The 19,686-nt window shown below is 50.4% G+C and overlaps 2 protein-coding genes across 2 annotated transcripts in view; one reads left to right on the top strand and one right to left on the bottom strand.

The window, feature by feature from the left end:
* Positions 1–7,290, bottom strand: part of Clstn3 (calsyntenin 3) — a 33,616-nt gene extending 26,326 nt beyond the window's left edge. The window contains exons 1-7 of the mRNA XM_085839939.1: positions 6,969–7,290; positions 4,606–4,728; positions 4,028–4,223; positions 2,282–2,490; positions 1,650–1,799; positions 1,036–1,221; positions 347–628 (exon numbers count right to left, since the gene is read on the bottom strand). Coding sequence (XP_085696065.1) covers positions 347–628; positions 1,036–1,221; positions 1,650–1,799; positions 2,282–2,490; positions 4,028–4,223; positions 4,606–4,728; positions 6,969–7,032 — 1,210 coding nt within the window. The 5' untranslated portion in view covers positions 7,033–7,290. The remainder of the gene's footprint in view (positions 1–346; positions 629–1,035; positions 1,222–1,649; positions 1,800–2,281; positions 2,491–4,027; positions 4,224–4,605; positions 4,729–6,968) is intronic.
* Positions 7,291–7,318: 28 nt separating this feature from the next.
* Rbp5 (retinol binding protein 5) lies at positions 7,319–12,501 on the top strand. Its single transcript, XM_085840861.1, is given in 3 exon segments — positions 7,319–7,323; positions 9,105–9,264; positions 12,367–12,501. Coding segments are annotated over 3 exon segments (300 nt in total).
* Positions 12,502–19,686: the final 7,185 nt, after the last annotated feature.

The following is a 19,686-nucleotide window of genomic DNA, read 5'->3' as shown; positions in this document are numbered from 1 at the left end:
TGCAGGAGGACTGATCAAGTTAAAGGTCAATGTGGGCCAACCTGAGCCAATCTGGGCCAACCTGGGCAACACAGCAAGATTGTCTTGAAAAAGAAGAGAAAGAAAGAAAGAAAGAAAGAAAGAAAGAAAGAAAGAAAGAAAGAAAGAAAGAAAGAAAGAAAAAGAAAGGAAGAAAGAAAGAAAGAAAGAGAAAGGAAGGAAGAAAGAAAGAAAGGAAGGAAGAAAAACTTACAAATTAAAATTTAAAAAGGGGAGGGGACAAGACCTGCCAACAGTCCTTATTGGGTAATGGCAAGTGGCAAATGTAGCACAAGAAGCCAGTGTCCCACCTCAGGTTAGGGCTCACCATTCTGGACTGTGTTACACACAATGGTCTCCTCCTCCTTCTTCCCCTTGCTCGGAGTCACACTATGCTTCATCCAGAAGGACAGGGTAAAGTGGTCACTGAAGCCATCCTGCGGCCCAGAGCCCAGCCCTGCTGGACCACCCAGGGGAACTTGCACAGCTTGTGTGCCATTGAACCAGTAGATGAGGCTGCTGTCCTGGCTGTAGTGCACCGACAGCCCCGCTGTCCAGTTGGCATTGGGGCCGGGCATGGGCAACAGGTCCACCTCCCCAGTAGCAGCACCTGCAGATGCCCCAAAGGGGACAAGTGTCAGCGCTGAGAAGCAGCAGATGAGGAGATGGAAAGGAAAAACCATTCATCTCCTCTTGTAGGCTTTCTAAGACAAGAGAGGGAGCGTGCTCTCTTCTACAAATGACTCTCAGTACCCGAACCCATCCACCAACTCCTTGTTCTGTGATACATTTAGGGTGGCTCCAACAAGGATACCTCTTTACCAGAGCCTTATCTACCTACCCTTCAGAGCACAAAAGCTACCCACACACCTCATCATCCAGGGAGATAGCAATACCTGTGATAGCCAGGGGAGTCAAATTTCATAAAAGGGAGGGACAGAGAAGGTGAGGGATGGTTGGGAAGGGATGGTTGGGGGACGGGGGGGGGCGATGAGGGGGAAACTGAGACACACGCACCACAGAGCTTCCGCAGAGCCCTCTCTGAGTAGTTGTCTCGGTCGCAGCCCTTGGCCACATGGCTGGTCTGCAGCTCTATGGTGGCCTGAATGTTCCACAGTGGCTCATCACAGGTCTCCAGACGGATGCCAGGGAACAAAGCCAAGCTGCCAGCTCCTGGGGCATATTCAATCCTTTTGTTCCAGCCTGCACAGGTGAGACAGAGAGAAAGGCAGATGGCCAGGCAGTCCCTCCCACCATTTGTGCTGATTGTCTGTGGCTCCTAGAAAAAATGGCCAGGGTAGAAGCCTGTCTGGAAATGTGCTTCTGACATCTGATCTACCTTCCATGCTCATCAGACATGACAAGAGAAAAATTAAATTAAAATAAAATAAATAAAAATAGGGCTGGAGAGTTAGCTCAGTGATTAAGAGCACTGACTGCTCTTCCAAAGGTCCCGAGTTCAATTCCCAGCAACCACATGGTGGCTCACAACCATGGGATCCGATGCCCTCTTCTGGTGTGTCTGAAGACAGCTACAGTGTACTCATATAAACAAAATAAATAAGTAAATAATAAAATAAAATTAAAAAACCAATGTGGCAGATGTTTTGCCTGCAGGTCCCCTCCCTCACCTTGCCAGCTGGGTTTGCAGGTGGGCTTCACCTGGATCTCCACCTCAGCATCATCTGCCGCTCGCTTCTTCCCACAGTCATACGCTGTCACTGTGAACTTGTAGAGTTTCTCGCCACTGTACTGTAGCTTCTCTGTGTTCTCAATGTTGCCTGGGGTGGAAAATGGGAGGACAGACAGGTCAGGTGCACTAGAGCAGTGGGTCTCAACCTGCCTGACCCTGCAAACCTTTAATACAGGTCCTCGAGTTGTGGTGATCCTCCCACCAAAACCGTAAGATGATTTTGTTGCTACTTCATAACTGTAATTTGCTACTGTTGTAAATAAATATCTGATATTCAGGATTCTGATATGTGACCCTGTGAAACGGTTATTCGAGCCCCCACAGATTGAGAACCACTGCACTAGAGGAAGCTCAGGAAGGCGTGAGAATACTAGGCAAGCCAAGTATTGGCACATACAGATAGCAGCCTAAAGTGGAAGGGAAGTATCTGGGGGGAAGGGAGCCTCACATAGGGACAAAGAGGGGAATAAGAATCTGGAGCGAGGGGCAGGAATAGGGAGGTTGATGCCCTGGGTCAGTCATCGGGAGAGCAGAGGGTCCTGAGCAGCTAGGGACCAAGAAAAGACTCACCATCATTGTCAATGAGGAAAGGGGTGTTGGGTGTAAGGATCTCATAGTAGCAGATCTGGCTGTACTGCGGGGAGCAGTCGCCATCAATGGCTTCCACACGTAAGATCCGATCATACAGCTTCCCCTCCGTCACTGCAGCACGGTACAGACGCTCCACAAAGACCGGGGCAAACTCATTCACATCATTGACCCGAACATGCACGGTTGCCCTGCACGCATGGGAGCAGAATCGATATGGAAGCCTTAGCCAGCTTCGAGCACTAAGGAAACTGCAATCAGGAATTCTGATTGGGAATGAGGGCAGGAGGGGGCCAGTCTGCCCCTGAGACTGCTCATCCCCACTCCACAGGACACTGGGCTGTACATAACATATAGAAAACCATACAAGGGAGAGGGGTCAAGGAAAGGAACAATGGTATGGGGGAGAGGGAACAAGCCCCGGAGAATATCAGAAGCCACGTTGGTGATTTTTGTCCAGAAGGCAACATAGGATGAGGAGGAGGAGGATCATCGCCCTCCAATCCCTTTCAACTGCCCTCTCTGTCTATCCACGTGCCCCACAACATAGCTCTGAGTGTATCTGCAAGCCCTCACTAGGATGCCAAGGTGAGGGGAAAGGCAACAAACTAAAATATATTTCAAAATAAAATTCAAAAGGTCCCTGACTTAGCAAGTCTAATCTTACAGAAGAAATGAAAAAGATACAGACAAAAAAAAAAAGTTAAAACCAGCCATCAAGGAAACGGTGTTTGACTAGAATTCCTTTGTCTGAACTGAGTAGTTCACCGGCCTAAATTGCACATGTCAGTCGGGGCCCTTCCCAGGCCAACAGAGCCAGGTCTAGGAACATCATTCTATACCTTGCCTCTAGCCAAGAGCCAGGCTCTGAGGCTCAGAGACAAAGGTCTTCTCTCTAAATGGGAAACTAAGTCACAAAGACCCTTCTGATCTCCGCTGCCTCTCAGTGATCCAGGATTCCTTACTGCTGAGCTTTCCCCCATTCTCAAGTGAGAAGTTAGCTAGTAACAGATGCTGGTGTCTGAGGCCCAGTCTTCCTCAATGGTGAAACCATCCCCCACCCTCCCTGGCCCCTCCAAGCCGTGTGTTGCAAGTGGACCAGAGGAGATACTTGGAATGGGTCTGGCTGCATGTAGAATTTGCTTGTCCATCACAATGCCCCTGTGCTCTGCAGCAGGTGCAAAGGTGCAGGCTTTTTATACAAACCACCTCCTATAATATACCCAGTAACATCTCTACCTCATAGACAAGGAGAAGCAAGTTCAGAAAGGCTAAGTACATTGCCCTAGGTTGCAAAAGGCAAAGTGGGGTGAGATGTCATGGAACTCTTGTGTCTGCCTGTGACCTTGACTAGAGATCCCTACACTCTATGAATAGCAGGGGTGGGGTGGCATTCAGTTAGTATGGTCAAGGACTAAGAGCACTATTTTTATGTTAGAACAAACAGTAATCAGTCGACAAGGGAGAAAGAAGAAAATAGATGCTATTACTCATGATTATCAGTAACTTTGCAATAGTAAATTTAGGGCTGGAGATATAGCCCATTGGTAGAGTGTTTCCTGGGTGTAGGTGAGGTCATAGGTTCCATCCCTAGGTTTGGGTTGGTCTATCCTGCAATGACTGAACTTGCTCAACTGAGCATCACAGTATCAGCTAGCGAAGGAGAGCCCTGTCTCTGGGAGAGCATTGTTGAAGGAGGGAGAGGGGTCCCATAACAGCCTTCCTCACTTGTGAGACTTCTTGGTATTGGTGCCATCCGGTCCCTCGCCACAGTCATAAGCCTGAATGGTAAAGGTGTGTTCCTTCTGGGCCTCACAGTCCACGGGCTCCTTAGCCCGGATCAGCCCTTCACCCGTTGCCTTGTCCAGGATCACAGCCTCGAAGGGTACCCCAGATCCATGGAGCCGGAAGCCGCAGATCTCACCTGGCAAGGCAGGAAGAGATGTGAGGTCCCGATGACCAGCCTGCAGACTCTTTGGCTGGGTTGTGCCCAGTAACAAATCTCCTCCCAAACTCCAGACCCACTCTTGATGACATGAAATATCAATGACGTCCAGTTTCCCTGAGCAACAAGCAGGTCTAAGGTCTGTAAAATCTAATAATGTGTTTAATCCCTGGCTGCTCAACTCTGACATGCTCCATTGCATCTTAGGGTCTTCAGCGCAGCCCATTCTCCTCCTCATACCCCCTTCCTCTGATGCTTTCCCTGGGCTTGTGCCCACCTTCCCACTGCTCCAGCTCCCATGACCTCTCACCCCTCCCTTCTCTTCTGCCTTCCCACCCACTCTCTCAATCCTGCCCGTTACCTGCATAGCGCAGTGGAGCATCTTTATCCAAGGCAAAGAGTGGTGGGTTCAACAGGACCGTGTTGTCATTCTCCATGACAATGCCCTGGTACTCTGCCTCGATCCATGGCTTGTGCTTGTTGGCTGGCCCCACCCCAGGAAGAAGAGAGAAAGTGACCTGACCATCCACGCCCAGGATGCTGCCCTTGTTAACCCTGCACCCAACAGCGACCCCTTTTCCATGTCTTGCCACCTTGCCAGAGGGAGAAGGATGAGCTACAGAAGGAAGGAACCAGCAACTCTCGTAGGAGGTCACAGCCTTCTATAACTGGAGAGACAGTTTCATGGCAACTACCCTCCTGTGGGGAAGGGACTACTATCTCTCCCTGAGAATCATGGTTAGGGGTAGAGAATCTCCTATAAGGTTTTTTTTTGTTTGTTTGTTTGTTTGTTTTTTTTTTGCCTTAGCAAACAGTGATGGGGAAGTCAGGAAACAATGGTGAGCCCTCGGAAGGTCTTGAGAAAGGATGGGAAGAATGAACTGAGAGTTAAGACTTGGGGCAAGAGTAGAGCCCAGTTTCCTGAAATCTCAGTCGTATACCCCCTTTCTACCCCCTCTCCCACCTGCTGGATTTCAACCCTTCACCCTATACTTCTCCAGGTCGGGCCCAGACTTCAGGCCACTCTCCCAGAAAAGGAGAAAGGAAAGAAGGCAATTATATAGGACAGCAGGAGGGGGCAGAGGGGAGGGGATAGAAGATAGAAATCAGCGCTGTGCCTGGACCCATCCTAAGGGATTATGGAACTGGCCTAGAAACACAGCAAATCCCTCACTTCCCATCCCCACACCCAAGAGAATACAGTCATAACCAGTACATTCTAGGTCCTCTCAGGACCTCCACACCCCACGCTTCCTCACAGACCTGTCTGAATCCTAATTTTGCCTATTCCACATCACACTGTCTCCTACCAGACTCCTCTCAAGGAGGGTCTCTTCCCCAGGATCAACTTCCTTCAAGCTCTTGAGATGTCATAGGGAAAACATACATGCCTCTTCTCTCTCATCCCTAGAACCAACCTCCACCACTTGCTCCACCTAACTCCACTATGCCCATCCATGCTCCCAAAGCCAGACATGGAGAGGGGAGGATAGATCATCAGAGAGAAACTGAGTCACCAGAGGGCTCTCACCCCAGTGTCTCATGATGAGCAAGAAATTCTGATTTCTATCCATTCCCATAACCACAGCCCAACCAACATCCTGGTATCTGCAGGCCTCTCCATTTCATGGGGATGACCACCATAACCCTGTCCCCTAATGGCCTAAGAGAAAGCCTCAAGATGGTGTACGGGAGGCCGAGCAGGAAGTGAAAAGAGGCTTGAGAGCCAGGAGGACCACCCTGAGGTAGGAGCTCCAGCCAGACATGGGAGACAGCAGACAGAAGAGCAGAGGGTACCAAGGGCTGAGCCAGGCACCCTACAACCCTGTCTTTATGCCCTTAGCAAATGAGCCCTCCTTCCTGCCCCTGTCTTATGTCTAACTGCCGCCCTATATCCATTCTTCATCCCTTCTTTGCTTCCTGGCTCTTCCTTGATTCCCTCCTCCCCCACTTCTCTCCTTTCCTCCTTCTGCCTCTACCTTTCTCCTTTCTGATTCACTTCTTATTCCCACTCCTCACCTCCCCTTCCCTCCTCAGATTCCCTTCTCACCTCCTTCCTGGAGCACCCCTCCACACACACCCTTTTCTTCCCTTTTCAGACTTTCTCTGTCCCCTCTACCTACCTGAACCCTCTGCCCCTGGCCCCACCCTCCCCTTCCCTCTGACAGTCTCACCCAGTTGAATTTATCTGCTGTCTGCCAGAGAGGGCAGCTGTGGTAACCCACAACCCAGCGGATGCAGGCAGAAGGGTATGGATGCAGAGAGACACGAAAATACATACGTGCTCGGAATTACTGAGCTGCGGTATACAGTTTCTCCCCAGGAAGGGATGAAGACAGCCAGCTGGATCTGCCACACACCCTTAGTATGCATGAACACCCAGTGAAACGGAACCTGAGGGAATGTCACCCTCGGGGAGCAAGTCCCTTTGAGACAGGAGATATCTACCAGCATGGAAGGGTTGGGGGAGGGGGCAAAGAGACCCCAGGTGGGAACAGATATGCAAGCAGGATGTTAGGCAAGCACATGTAGAGATGGACCAGAGAGGAGGAGCTGGCCCTTGGAAGTGAGAGCCAGTCTGAAAAAAGGTTGGAAAGGGGGAGTGAGAAAGGAAAGGACACCTGTCTCGGACACCAGAGAGCCTGAACATCCCCTTCCCTCCGCACCCCCATATTGCTCAGTCTGACGCCCCAGTTCAGAGGCCCCCATCCCCGTCTATCTCACCTTTGTTGCCAGAGCTGATCTGAAGCAGAGAGGCCAGCAAAAGGGACACCAGCAGGAGGGTCATGGTGCGGTGCTAAGCACGCCAGGCCAGGCGTTCCTATCCCCTGGGAGCCTCAAGCCTGCTAATGCCACTTTGGGGGAGAAATGCAGAGACTACGAGGGAAGGGCAGGGGGACAAGATCAGAAAGGGGCCTGCCGACCACTCTAGTCCATATAGCAGATGTGTTCAGACCCGCTGGGTGGCTGAGATGGGGGACTTGCAGTAGCTTCTCTTCAGTCTCCAGCCCAGCGTCCTCACTCTCGCTTGCTCTCTCTCTCTCTCACTCCCACCCCATCCCCGCTACTGCAGGATGACGTCAGCACAGCCAGGCAAGGATTGATGGGGCCGCTGGCCAATTAGAAGACTGAGGGCGCCAGGTGCTGCAAGGGGGGGGTAGGGAACCAATGCGACTGGGGAGCAGGGGCGGGAGAATGTGTTAGGGCTTTTTCCCCTGGCTGCAGTTTGGGGGAGCAGAGGAACTGCGGGGGCTAGAGAGGAAGCAGGAAAGCCATGGAGTGGGTAGAAGATACGAAGGATATCAGAAGACCTAGCCGAAAGGCAGGAGGTAGGGTGAGACAGAGACGTCAAGAGCCTTGGGGGTGGCCAAGAGAGGCAGTATCCACGTCACCCACCCCCAATTCTGCATTAACCTCTTTCCACAGCCCATTCCATTAGCTAGTCCCTGCTGCGTGCTTTCTGGAAACCTGGAGGCAAAACCTCGAGTAGGAAATTCTAGCATTTCAGTTCCAACTCAGGGCCTTGTGGGCGACAGCGGAGGGCCAGAAAAACCAAACGGACAGACAGACAGACAGACAAAAAAGCCTATGACAAGGGCCCTGGGTGAGGAAGAGGAAGGACTCCCGGCAGCCCCTTTCCACACACGCTCCTGGAAGGGCAGTTCACCTGCATCAGAGATCGCCTTTTCTTACTGCTTACAGTCCCTAATTTCCCCACCTTAAACTGTGATCGAGCTGCCCCACGTCATTGGTCAGTTTGGGAGGCAAGTGGGCAGCTGCAGACAGGGTACACAATGATTTCAATATCCCCCAAGCCGTTAGAATGTGCCTTGGTAGGGGCTGAGGGCTGATGGTATCCAGGACTCGGAACTGAGAGGAAAATCCTGGGTCCCAAATCAAAGAGTATAAAATCCTCAGCCTTCCCTTGCCTTCTCTTGAACTCATTCCTCACTGGTCGTCATTTCCTCTGCCTCCCTCCCCAAACATGCCCCAAAAGACCGAGAACACCCGTTTAAGAACCATATTCAGCCAATGGTAAGGGGGGCAGGGGAAGAGCTGTGAAGGCCTAGAGTCCAGGCCTTTAGTAAATGTGGCTCCTGTCTCCGGGGCGGGCGGTCCTCACCTCCCGATTCACACCTCTGAATGCCCCCTCCCTCCCCTTCCTCTCAGTCTAAGAATAAAGCCAAAACTCACAGCTGCTCCACACACTGCCTGCCACAGCAGCCTCCAGTGGAAGCCCGCCCCTCGGGGTTCCCAAACCTGACCGAAATGACACGGAGGCCAAGACTGACACTCAAAAAGCTCAAGTTTTGAATGACAGACAGCTCTAAGGTCATTCCACAGAAAAAGCTGAAGCCAGGAATGACTTTGTTAAGTCTTGGTCGCTCCAGGGCTACACACAGCAGACCAGAGCCCATCACTGCAGCGGGGCAGAGTGAGGCTGCATCTCTTACTGCAGCAAGGACCCAGCCCTACTAAAGCCCTGGTCAGCTGGGTCTTCCCACACTGTGTGTGGGGACTGACTTGAAGTCTGTGAGCCTCGTTTTCCAGACAGCCCCCCTGACTCCCCAGTCTACTCCTGTCTACACTGGGAACAATGTCTCCCTCCCAACCTGTCCCAAAAGAACTTGGAACACTACCTAGATGCCCTAAGTAATAATTTCACCCTTCCAGACCCTTCCTCCCACTCTCTTCCTCTTCCAGGTCCCACTGAGAAGCCATGTTGGAGTGGGACAACATTGGAACCTGATGGCTTAGCATGCATTTCCCTGCCTCTCACTCACAGTCTTGACAGAGCTATGGCAGGCAGGAAGCAACTGGCTGGACATGAGAGCCCTTACTAAGTCTCGGGCCCCACAGACACCAATGGTCCAAGAAAGGCAGTGTTGCTAGGGGGCAGGGGGGAGACAAGGAGATCAGCCACCAGTAGAACCACATAGTGAGGAAGATTCCCAGCACCTTCTGGAACTACTTTATGGAACCCGAGGTGGGAGCAGAGTTTGAGGAGGGTCTAAGTTTTGTGGATGGGTGACAATGCCGGGTTCCTTTCCCCTGCATTGACAGGGCACAGGGCAGATGAGCCAGAACAGTGACTCCTCCAGCCCAAGCCAGGGACAATGACCACCAAAGCAGGACATACATGGTGGCCCCAAATAACAAACCATAATAAGTTTCTGGGACCAACAAACTCTTATGCTCCCCAACTCCTTCCTACTTCTTCCTTACCCATTCTATGTCTTTTTTTTTTTTTTAAGATTTATTTATTTATTATATGTAAGTACACTGTAGCTGTCTTCAGACAGTCCAGAAGAGGGCGCCAGATCTCGTTACGGATGGTTGTGAGCCACCATGTGGTTGCTGGGAGTTGAACTCTGGACCTTTGGAAGAGCAGTCGGGTGCTCTTACCCACTGAGCCATCTCACCAGCCCCCCATTCTATGTCTTTAATAGAATAATTTATTTAGTTTGTCTTCTCTTAAATATTTTTATGTGGATGAATGTTTTCCCTGCATGGATCTATGCCCCACTGGGTCCCCTGGAACTGGAGTTGCAGACAGTCATGGGCTACCACGTAGGTGCTGGGGATTGAACGCATGTCCTTTGGAAGAGCAGAAAGTGCACTTAACTGCTGAGCCATCTCCCCAGTCTCTTCCTTGCCCCTTTGCATCATCAGTCACAGGAATACGAAGTACAGGCCAATGAGCCCACATCCGTTCATCCTGAAGCCTGTGGCACTGGGTTTGCCTGAGTCTCTCTCACTTTGTCTCCTCAGTCACATCTCCCACACTTTCCCTGCTTCTTCCATGGTCCTGCTCAGCGTCCTTTGCAGGCAGAGTCCCCTGCTAATTAACCCTGACACCAGGGCCCCCACAGGACTTTATTCCTGGCTTTCTTTCTCTTGCCTGTACAGTGTGGGCTAAGTCAACTGCTCCCATTCCTTCTGCTGCCACCTGTAAACTGTCCGTGACATTTGTTCTCCAGCCACAGCCACAGCCACAGCCACAGCCACAGCCACAGCCACAGCCACAGCCACAGCTCCAGAGTGATGTTCTCTCAACTGTCTAGAAGACATTTCTATTTGTGTGCTCAAGGTCAAAGTTGAGTTCATTATTTCCTGGGGCCCAGAGCACCCTCACTTTTGTATTTACTGTGTCTGTGGATGGCAATCACCAGCCAGACCTTAGGTCACACTGATTGATGTCCCTGTCTTTTTACTCATGGCCCCCGCACACACAAGCACGCACGCGCGCACACACACACACACACACACACCACATCCAGAATAACTTTCTGCACTAGCCAAAATAGTAGCTATTTGGCATGTAATTAGTCCCAATAGAAATGTGCTAAGTTTAAAATACATACCGCATTGTAAAATAGCATCAAAAACATGTCTGATTTTCTTATTGATCACATGCTGAAATGACAATATTTTGAATAGTTTACATTAAACAAAATTATATTCCTAAAATTAAATTTACATGTTTTCCCTTAGTCTTCTAGTAGGTCTTCTAGAATGTTTTGCATATGTGGCTGGAATTTATGATTTATTACTATTTTATGGCTCTCTGCTAAGTGTCTGCCTGCTGTTTCTTCCTAACTAAGGTCTTTGTTTCTCACCTGCCCCCAATTGGTCCCCAGTCTTAATCCTCCTCTAACCCAGGCTGCACAACCTTACCTGTAGCCACAGGAACCATCAAAAAAGTAAAAATGACCATGTCACTCCCTAGCTTAAATCACTCCGTGATGGTTCATTACGCTCCAGACCAAGGCCCCTTAGAGGACGTGCCAGCTCCTCACTGTCCCCCTACAGCCTCTCAGGAACATCAACACTCTTTCTGACTTCTGTGACTTTCCTTCCTTGAAATTCTCAATTATGAACCATGCCTAGTGACACGAGCCTGTAATATCTATAGGCTGAGGCAGGAAGATTGCAAGTTCAAAGCCCGACTAGACCACAGAGTTCAGGGTCAGTCTGAACAACTTAGGCAGCTTCACAATAAGAGCGCTGCAAGGCTTGGAAAAATGTCTTACTTACAAAGAACTTATTTTGCTAGCACAGGTCCTGAGTTTGATTCCCAGAGCCCACATAAAAATGCCCAGATGGTGGTGGGTGCCTGCAATCCCAGCTCCAGAGAAGCAGAGACAGGAGGATTCTTAAAGATCACTAGCCAACCAGACTGTTTGTTAGACTTGGTAAGATCCAGGCCAATGACAGACGCTGTCTTGAAGGAGGTGAACATCAACCATACACACGTCTGCACAGACATGAGCATGCTCACATTTTAAAGAAGGGAAGGGAATGTGGGTGCAGCTCAGTGGTAGAGCACTTACACAGTGCCCTAAGTTCAAACGAAAGAAAGAAGGAGAAAAGGAGAGAGAGAGAGAGAGAGAGAGAGAGAGAGAGAGAGAGAGAGAGAGAGAGGAAAGAAGGAAAGAAAGAAAGAAAGAAAGAAAGAAAGAAAGAAAGAAAGAAAGAAAGAAAGAAAGAAAGAAAAGAAAGAAAGGTAGGTGGAAAGGAAGATAAAAGGAAAGGAGAGGAAGAAGGGGAGGGGAAGGAAGGGGAGAAGAGAGGAGGGGAAGGGAGAAGAGGAACATTCCCAACTTCTCATGTCTCTACCTTAACCCAACTTCCTTGACCTGGTTCCTCCCTCCCTGCTTCCATTCCCAACACTCTTGCCTGATGTCAGATGCCTAAACACTGATGGCCTACCCAGTCCAGGGCTGAGTAAGCCTGACCTCTGGGCATCCATTAAAGTCTGCTGGAATTCCAAACTGGGAGGTGTGTGGGGGGGATTGCTCTGTCGTTTCCAAGGGGCCTCCCAACTGGCATTGACGCTCAGAAGGAAAGGAAAACCCAACCAACCTCTCCAAACAACCTGTTGTGTGTGGACGGTGCTATTACGTCATCACCTGGCTCCTCAATTCTGCTTCTCCTCTGCCCTCCCCACCAGTCACCAGAGATAACTCAGCCCCCAAACCTCGGGCCTTTAGGAAGAGGGGAGGGGAGTCCTGCATCGTAGAATCCCTCAGAAGAGAAGAGGATGCTGAGACAGAGTCAGCTGGGCATCACTTGGAGTGTCCCGCCTCCAATCTCTCCTTCATCCTGCTTTCCCCAATAGACCATAGTAACCTGGGAGGAGGAGTAACTGGTGTGTGTGCAGACAGGGGCAGTCCCCAGCTGGGGACACTGGTTAGGGGTTAGAGCTGGGAAAGGAGACCCAAGCACGCATGTCTGGGAAGGGACCTGCCGCTGAGGCTGCGTTCCTTGTCCACACCAAGGAAGCTCACTTCTCCACCCCACCCTAGCCCATCCAAGAAAGTGGCTAAGGAAGAAAACCAGAAGCACTTAACGTAGAGAGGAAGAAATAGAGAGAGGTAGGGGACCCTGGCTACACTTCAGATGACCACCCATAAATCACAACCGGAGAGCTAGAGACAGCCACTCCACTTCCCTGACCCAGAAACCTTCATTTTTCCAGGAAAAGATGAGGATTTGCAACAATAATACAATCCTTACACACTTCCTGGAGGATTACATATGAGTCAAGGGCTTTGAATAGGGGGTGAACTCCCACTGACTAGAACCCTTCTCTGTCTTTATTCTCCTCATCATCTATCCCCAGGAACTATGAGGGTACAAGCAGGTCTTCAAGAAGGTCCAGTAGCCAAAGAGGAGACAAGGGCCCCTCAGTCCAGACCTCAACTCAGCCCATGAGGTTGGAGGGCAACTCTTCCCGCCATGTGAGTCTCAGCGGGATCCAACCCGGCCATCCTGCTCATCCACTGAGAAATCTCCTTGGGGGAGTCTCGTTTGTCTTCATTGTTCAGAAAATGCATTTCCCAGAGTGAGATCCAAGGCCATACCCACAGAGGATCACAGACTCCACCTCACCCACAGTTGAGGACATGCCTTTCCCATATGCTAGAACAAAGGATCAGTCTGAGCAAGACTCACACAGCCCTGGAGGAAGCTATCAGCTTCCAAATAACGGCCAGCCCACCATGGCTACACTGGAAACCATGGGCAGCTAAAGGGCTGGGGAGCGAGGGAGGAGACAGCAGACAGGACCAGGAGATGGGAGAATAAGTTACATTTGGGTACGGAAAGGACCAGCAGGGACAACTGTAAAGACCCTCTGCTTACAAGCCAGCAAGGCTGGGGATAAAGGACAAGAGGAACAGCTGGGTACAATGAAGCTTAGAGTCCCAGGGTCACTGTCCTGGAAAGCAGCCAGAAGGGCAAAGCTGGTTCAGGACCAGCCTCAGCCTCTTCCCTCTAGAGAACTTAGTTCCTTCCGAATAAAAGCCTGTGGACCAAGTGTCAAGAAGAAAAGGGTTCAGTGTAGAAGTAACACAAAGTGAGGTGGGAAGGTCGAGGAGTGGGTATCAGAAAGTCCTTGGAAGCCAGGTATGGCGGTACACATCTGATACAAGAATTTTCTCCCTGAAGGTAGGGGGAAGAGGCAGCTTCTACCCTCTTCCTTCTAAAGTCACAACAACAAATCAAAATATTTTCCACCAGAGTCCTCCTGAGGGAAGTGATGTGTTTTTTGGCCTTGCTTGCAGGGTATGGATGATCCCAACCACCCCCACTGGAAAGTCCACATCCAGCATGAGTGATGGATGGCTTTCTCGGAGCTCTATAGATGGAGCTTTCTCCCACTCCTCCCTCCCAGCCTGAGACCTAGAAGGCCATGTGCAATTGGGATAAAATCACAGTACAGCTACTTAGAAGGAGTCTCTGGACACTCAGGCGAGGGTCCAGTGATTCTCTCTACCCCTCCTTCTAGGAGAGAATGTCCACAGTCAACAAACTCGACTGTGGCAATCTGGTTTGAGCACACACAACTGATTATAAAGATGAGGGCTCTCCATGGCTCAGAGCAGAGTGCTGAGTGACAATATCCAAAACGTCAGCTCTGGGGGAACCTGGAGGAGGGGGAAGACATGCCTGAGGCTTCAGTCAGGGCTATCTAGTGAGATCTGGTCTTTGAAAAGGGACGGGGTAGAAAGTCCTTGTTACCGAGTCAACGCTCCTGCCTTCTCTTCCTGCAATCGCTAGGGCCCTCACCCACAAGAGAGAGTAACCAAGAACTAGGCTTGACCTTAGGTTGATCCCAGAGTGAGTGATACTTTATCATCTGCCCAGTCTTTCTAAACGTCCTCCGAGCACTGGGAAGACGAGAATCCTCTTCTCAGAAAAGCCTCCATGGACTGCTAGATCCTACCGTGTCTCTCCTCACAGCACAGGAAGATGTTCCCCGTAGAGCCAGCCATTACCCAGGGAGCTGGAAGGCTCTATGGTGGGTGTCAGATAAGCTAAAGTGTTGGATGTAATCCTTTAGAACTCACTATGACTCAGGGGTACACCACCCACACCACAAGTCCCCACCTTCTGCCCCAGCAAGATCGAGAATCCGCTAGATCAGGCAAAGCAACACAAACACTGGACTGAGCAACTCCAGAAGCCTAAAGTCACTCAGACCCCAGGAAGATAGAGTGCTGTTCCCAATGTGGCCAGCAGATAGCGCTACTCTGCAACGGCTGCCCAGTTCAACTCTTGTTTTATACAACACTTCAGCTATACCACAGCCCACTCATACACACACACTCCCCCTTCCCAAGCCCACATTAACAGCCTCACAAGACTGTGTCCTTCATTCAAACGGACCTCCATTAATCCTTACAAGGAAGAGATGATTGTCAAGGGGACCAAGATGTGAGTAAAGAAAACGGCAAGAAAAAGGTCTAGGATCACAGATAGGGTGAGTCCCACCGCTAATGCTTCCTGCAGCATGTGAAACTTCCTGTAGCAGTTGGCTTTGGTCACTAAAGACGTAGATCCCAGAAATATGACCAGGAATTCTGAATGCTTATTTCCATAATCTATGGAGTGGCTACATTGACAAGCTAAGCCTCTTCTCCCCACACCCTGAGACCAAGAGCCAAATCAAGCAGCCCCTTGGCTTCCCCACGCTTGGGTCTCAGCCACCAAGCTCGCCAAGACCAGCTATGTGGGCATCTGTGCTCCTCAACGAATACCGTCTCCCTCATCAGGGACTACCTAGATCCCAAGGGGACAAAGTGGGCTAACTTTCCACACCGATTCTACAGTCAGAGCAAGGGGGCCTTGGGCAGATAATTGTGTATGCCAGTCATCAGGGGAAATACCAAGAATACCTCCTTCTCCTAGAATTCTATGAACTTTCCACGTAGCGCCATTCAGCAGTGTACCGGGAACAGAATGCACACAGGAAAACACTGGCTATTACTATTTGAATTCGTAATAAGTAGAGCTCTCCTAAATGGAAGCAGAGCATCGTATTGTATGGATACGGACAAAGCCAATGCCGATGAGATATCACTAAGGAGGTAGTCATGCCAGAGTATAAATGACTGATCTCCAGAGAAGTACAGTTAGTCAGCAGAGCTCCCTACCTGGGCTTTCCAGACAGGAAACTTATCTAAAATGATCTGGATGAAGGAGAATTGTAGCGCCCCAGCCTGAGTCCCAAGACCATGATCCCCAATATAGCCCACCCCGTCATGCCCAAGAAAGATTCTATTCCATCATGGAGTGGGGCGTGCATACCTCTGAGTGTGTTTGCCACCCTCTCTTGCCTTCATGACAACCAAGGGGACCTTTAAAGGCAGGCAGAGGGACGGTCCTGTCACATACAGACTCACCAGCCTTCAGGCCATACTGCACAATACACGTGGAACATATGACGCACCAGAAGAGGGCGTCAGATCTCATTATGGGTGGTTGTGAGCCACCATGTGGTTGCTGGGATTTGAACTGAGGACCTTTGGAAATAGTAGTCAGTGCTCTTACCCGCTGAGCCATCTCGCCAGCCCCAGATTGGTTTTTAATATTATGATTTTGCCCTGAAGATGGATCACCTACAGCAGTGGTTCTCAACCTTCTTAATGCTGCAACCCTTTAATACAGTTAAAAACGATAAGATTATTTTTGTTGCTACTTCTTAACTGTAATTTTGCTACTGTTATAATTGCAATATAAATACCCAATATGTAGATATGATATGCAATCCCTGTGAAAGGGTCACTTAACCCCCAAACGGTTGGCGACCCACAGGCTGAGGACCGCTTCCCTACTCACCTGTGTAAAACAGCACAGTGAGCTTCCTGATGCTGACTGAGGCTTCTCTATCAGAGAGGCCAGTTCCCCCAGCCCCAGCTTTCCGATTGTCCATGTGTCTGTTTGTGGTGTGTGTGGACATGTCTCTGTGCGAGAGTGCCCTAAAGCCTCACTGATAGCCAACCCCCACCCCTTCCTTTGTGTTCATAACAATAACTATGACATCTTCACTGGCCTAGGCCAGTAGCCCACGCCAGAGCTAAAAGCATCTCTGGACAGGTCCCTGTTGAGATCGCCGGATGAACCCAGGTAAGTCCCTCTGCCTCTGAGCTTTGTCCTCTTCTGTTCCGCTGCTGCGCACGCACAGCAGGTCTGCTCTCTATCCCCACACCCGCCCCAGTCGGGGTCCTCTCTCTTTTCCTGGTTATTTCAGGAAAGTGCTTGTTCCATCCCCTAGATACAGCTGCGAGGAAACTATTGTCATCTTCACTGTAATTTTAAAAAAAATGTCCTCTGGGTCTCCGGTGCCACGAGAACACATGGGGAGAGGCAGCTAGACGGCAGTGCCCCCTCTCTGTGAAGTTGTTCCCACGCTCATTCTGTGGTAGCCATTGTACAGCACAGATGGGACAGGGTGGCCTGTTGGCAGATGAATTTACCAAAGTCAACAAGAGGGGTGGGGAGCGGAAGAGAGAAGTATGCGGCTCAATGGCTGAGACACACAGCTTCACCCGGGAACTCAGGGGTCGTTGGGCGAAAGGGATGGTGCAGGGTGTAATCGAACCCCCTCCAGTTGACAAGCCATCCACGTAGGCAGTGGATAGAGGAACCTTTCCTGAAGATGTTCACTGCAAGATGAAGGTCCACACACAGCTGTTCGGATGTGAGCGGTTAAGTTTAGACTTTTTTTTAAAAAGACAATCTTTTCATGGAAGACGCACACTGTGAGTGGCCTTCAGGAGGCTAGAAGGGCATTCATTCTTCCTGAGCTTTCTCTAGGCTGCTCTGCTTGTGCCTCTTCCATCAGCTCCTTGGGTCTTTTCAATCTTTTTCTAAGCCCCACCTCCTCCTGTGTTTGATTTCTCTATGGGTCCTATTGATCTGTCCAATCCTGTAACTATGGAGAGCGAGTGCCTTCAGACTCTAGAAACGATTCCTGAAATGTTGTCCTTGAAGGTCCCTTCACAGGCCATCTCTTCCCACAATGCATCCGCTGGGGAGTGGCCAGAGTGACCGAGAAAACAGAAAAGAAGTGAAACTGTCATTGCCAAGGCTCTTGTACTCTGCAAGGTTTCCCCACCAGCTCTCATTTCCAGTGCTCGCTCCCCAGCGGGTGACCTGTTTTGAAGGCTGTAGTGCACTGGTTCTCAGTCTGGGGGTCTCGACCCCTCTGGGGGTCAAATGACCCCTTCCCAGGGGTTGCCTAAGACCTTCAGAAAACACAGATGTTTATATTACGTTTCGTAACAGTAGCAGAATTACAGTAGAATGCAGTAGCATTGAAAATAATTTTATGGTTGGGGGTCACCACAACACAAGGAACTGTATTAAAGGGTCACAGCACTAGGAAGGTTGAGAACCACTGCTCTTTAGGAGGTGATGTGGCTGGTGGGAGCTTTGGAGTGGTACGCCCACTGCTCTCCTCAGGCCTGCTTTCTCTGCCCACCCCACGTCTGCTGCAGGGTGAGCAGGCGCGGCCCTGTGCTTCCACCACCACAGGCCAAACCACACCTCTACACTTTCCCACCATAGCAGGCCCAATCCTTCTGAAACTAAAGCCAATGGAAAGTTTTCCTGGGCTAAGTTGTTCCGGCTTGGTGTTTTATCTCCATGGTGATAAGAGTAACAAACGTGGATGAAGAACAACTCTGGCGACTTGGAGACTTTGCTTATTTTCCTATCTTGCGTAACTTCTGACTCCCAAGTGTCTTATGGAGAGGGCCATGTGGCAAGGAACAGGGACCACATCTTAGAAACAGACCTCCTGCCCAGTCAGGCTTGCAAGTGCCTCAAGCCCGGAGCAGTTGAAGCCTATTAGGGACCCTGAGGCTAGACCGCCCTTCTAACTGCTCCTGATCCCAGCAACTGTGTAAAATGATACATGACCTTCATCTTAATCTGAGGGAAGGGACAATCGGTTACACAACAGATAACATTTGAATTCCATCACATGTGGCTCACTGCCAGCCTCAGGAGTTACCAAACCAGCAAGGGTGGAGATGACTTGGGGTGATAATCACGCGGAAACCACCAAAGGCTGCAGCCTTCTCTCTCCCTCACTGGAACCCCAGACACCAGTCTCTTTATGAGTTCACGGAGACTTTACCCTCTCGAGCGAGGCTTTTGAGAAAAGTCGCTTCCCCCTTCCTTCGGCAAGCTCCGTCTGCCCCAGTGATGTTAGAGGTCCCAGGTCCTCCCGTAGTGGCAAAAGGAGCGTCCAGCGTTTCAGATGGCTCCCGATCCCTCATGCATGTGTGCTCCTGCTCTATGGCATCAGCAGGACTCAGCGAACATCGGGGTCATCAGAGAGGGTGGGCAGAGATGCAACCTCAGATGGCAACCAGTCAGAAATTCCACAAGGGGTGGAACAGCGAATAAGAAATGGTGGTGCCCTAACAAAGCCTTGTGATGCCAGAGGGGGTGAGGAAAATGTTATAAGCACTTGACTTATAGCACGCACCTCAGTGCCATGAGCAGTGTCTTCAGCCTGGCAACAGGGACTTGCGCTGTCAGCTAACAGGTGCATAGCACCCACCAGAGCCATATCTGCCATCTTCCAGGGCCCTGTTACCAAATGATAGACCCTCAGTGAGGACCAGCTGGGCTGGCTACTCATCCACTCTCAGGGCTGCTCCTTCCAACAAAAGGTTCCTATCAAGGAGTGATGGGTGTGTCTGGTCAGAAGGACATAGTACCTGAGAAGTAGGGAGAATTTATTTTGGCTTGTGGTTCCAGGGATATCAGTCCTTTAATAGTAAGGTAGGTATGAAAACTAGAATGGCTTGATCTGTGGCAGTGTGAGCGCATGGCACGGCTTGTTCACATGTAGGGAGATCACAAATTAGATATAATCTTCAAGCCTCCAGCCTTACCTGTCCCACTTATGCTGGCTAGTCTACATCCCACATCCCAAAGGTTTCCCAGCCTCCCCAAACTATCATCATGGGGGACCATGTTCTCAAACACATGGTTCTGTGGGGAACAGTTACACCCTAACTATAATAGCACCCAGCAATGGGCAGACATGTATTGCTGGTTAGAACCCACACTATAGAATAACACATGGGGGCCGGGCGTGGTGGCGCACGCCTTTAATCCCAGCACTCGGGAGGCAAAG

The sequence above is a fragment of the Mus caroli genome, unplaced genomic scaffold, assembly GCF_978045245.1.
Source record: "Mus caroli unplaced genomic scaffold, Mus_caroli_1 scaffold_7, whole genome shotgun sequence".
Taxonomy (NCBI): Eukaryota; Metazoa; Chordata; class Mammalia; order Rodentia; family Muridae; genus Mus; species Mus caroli.
The sequence above is the reverse complement of the archived record's forward strand: the minus strand, read 5'-3'. Positions and strand labels throughout refer to the sequence as shown.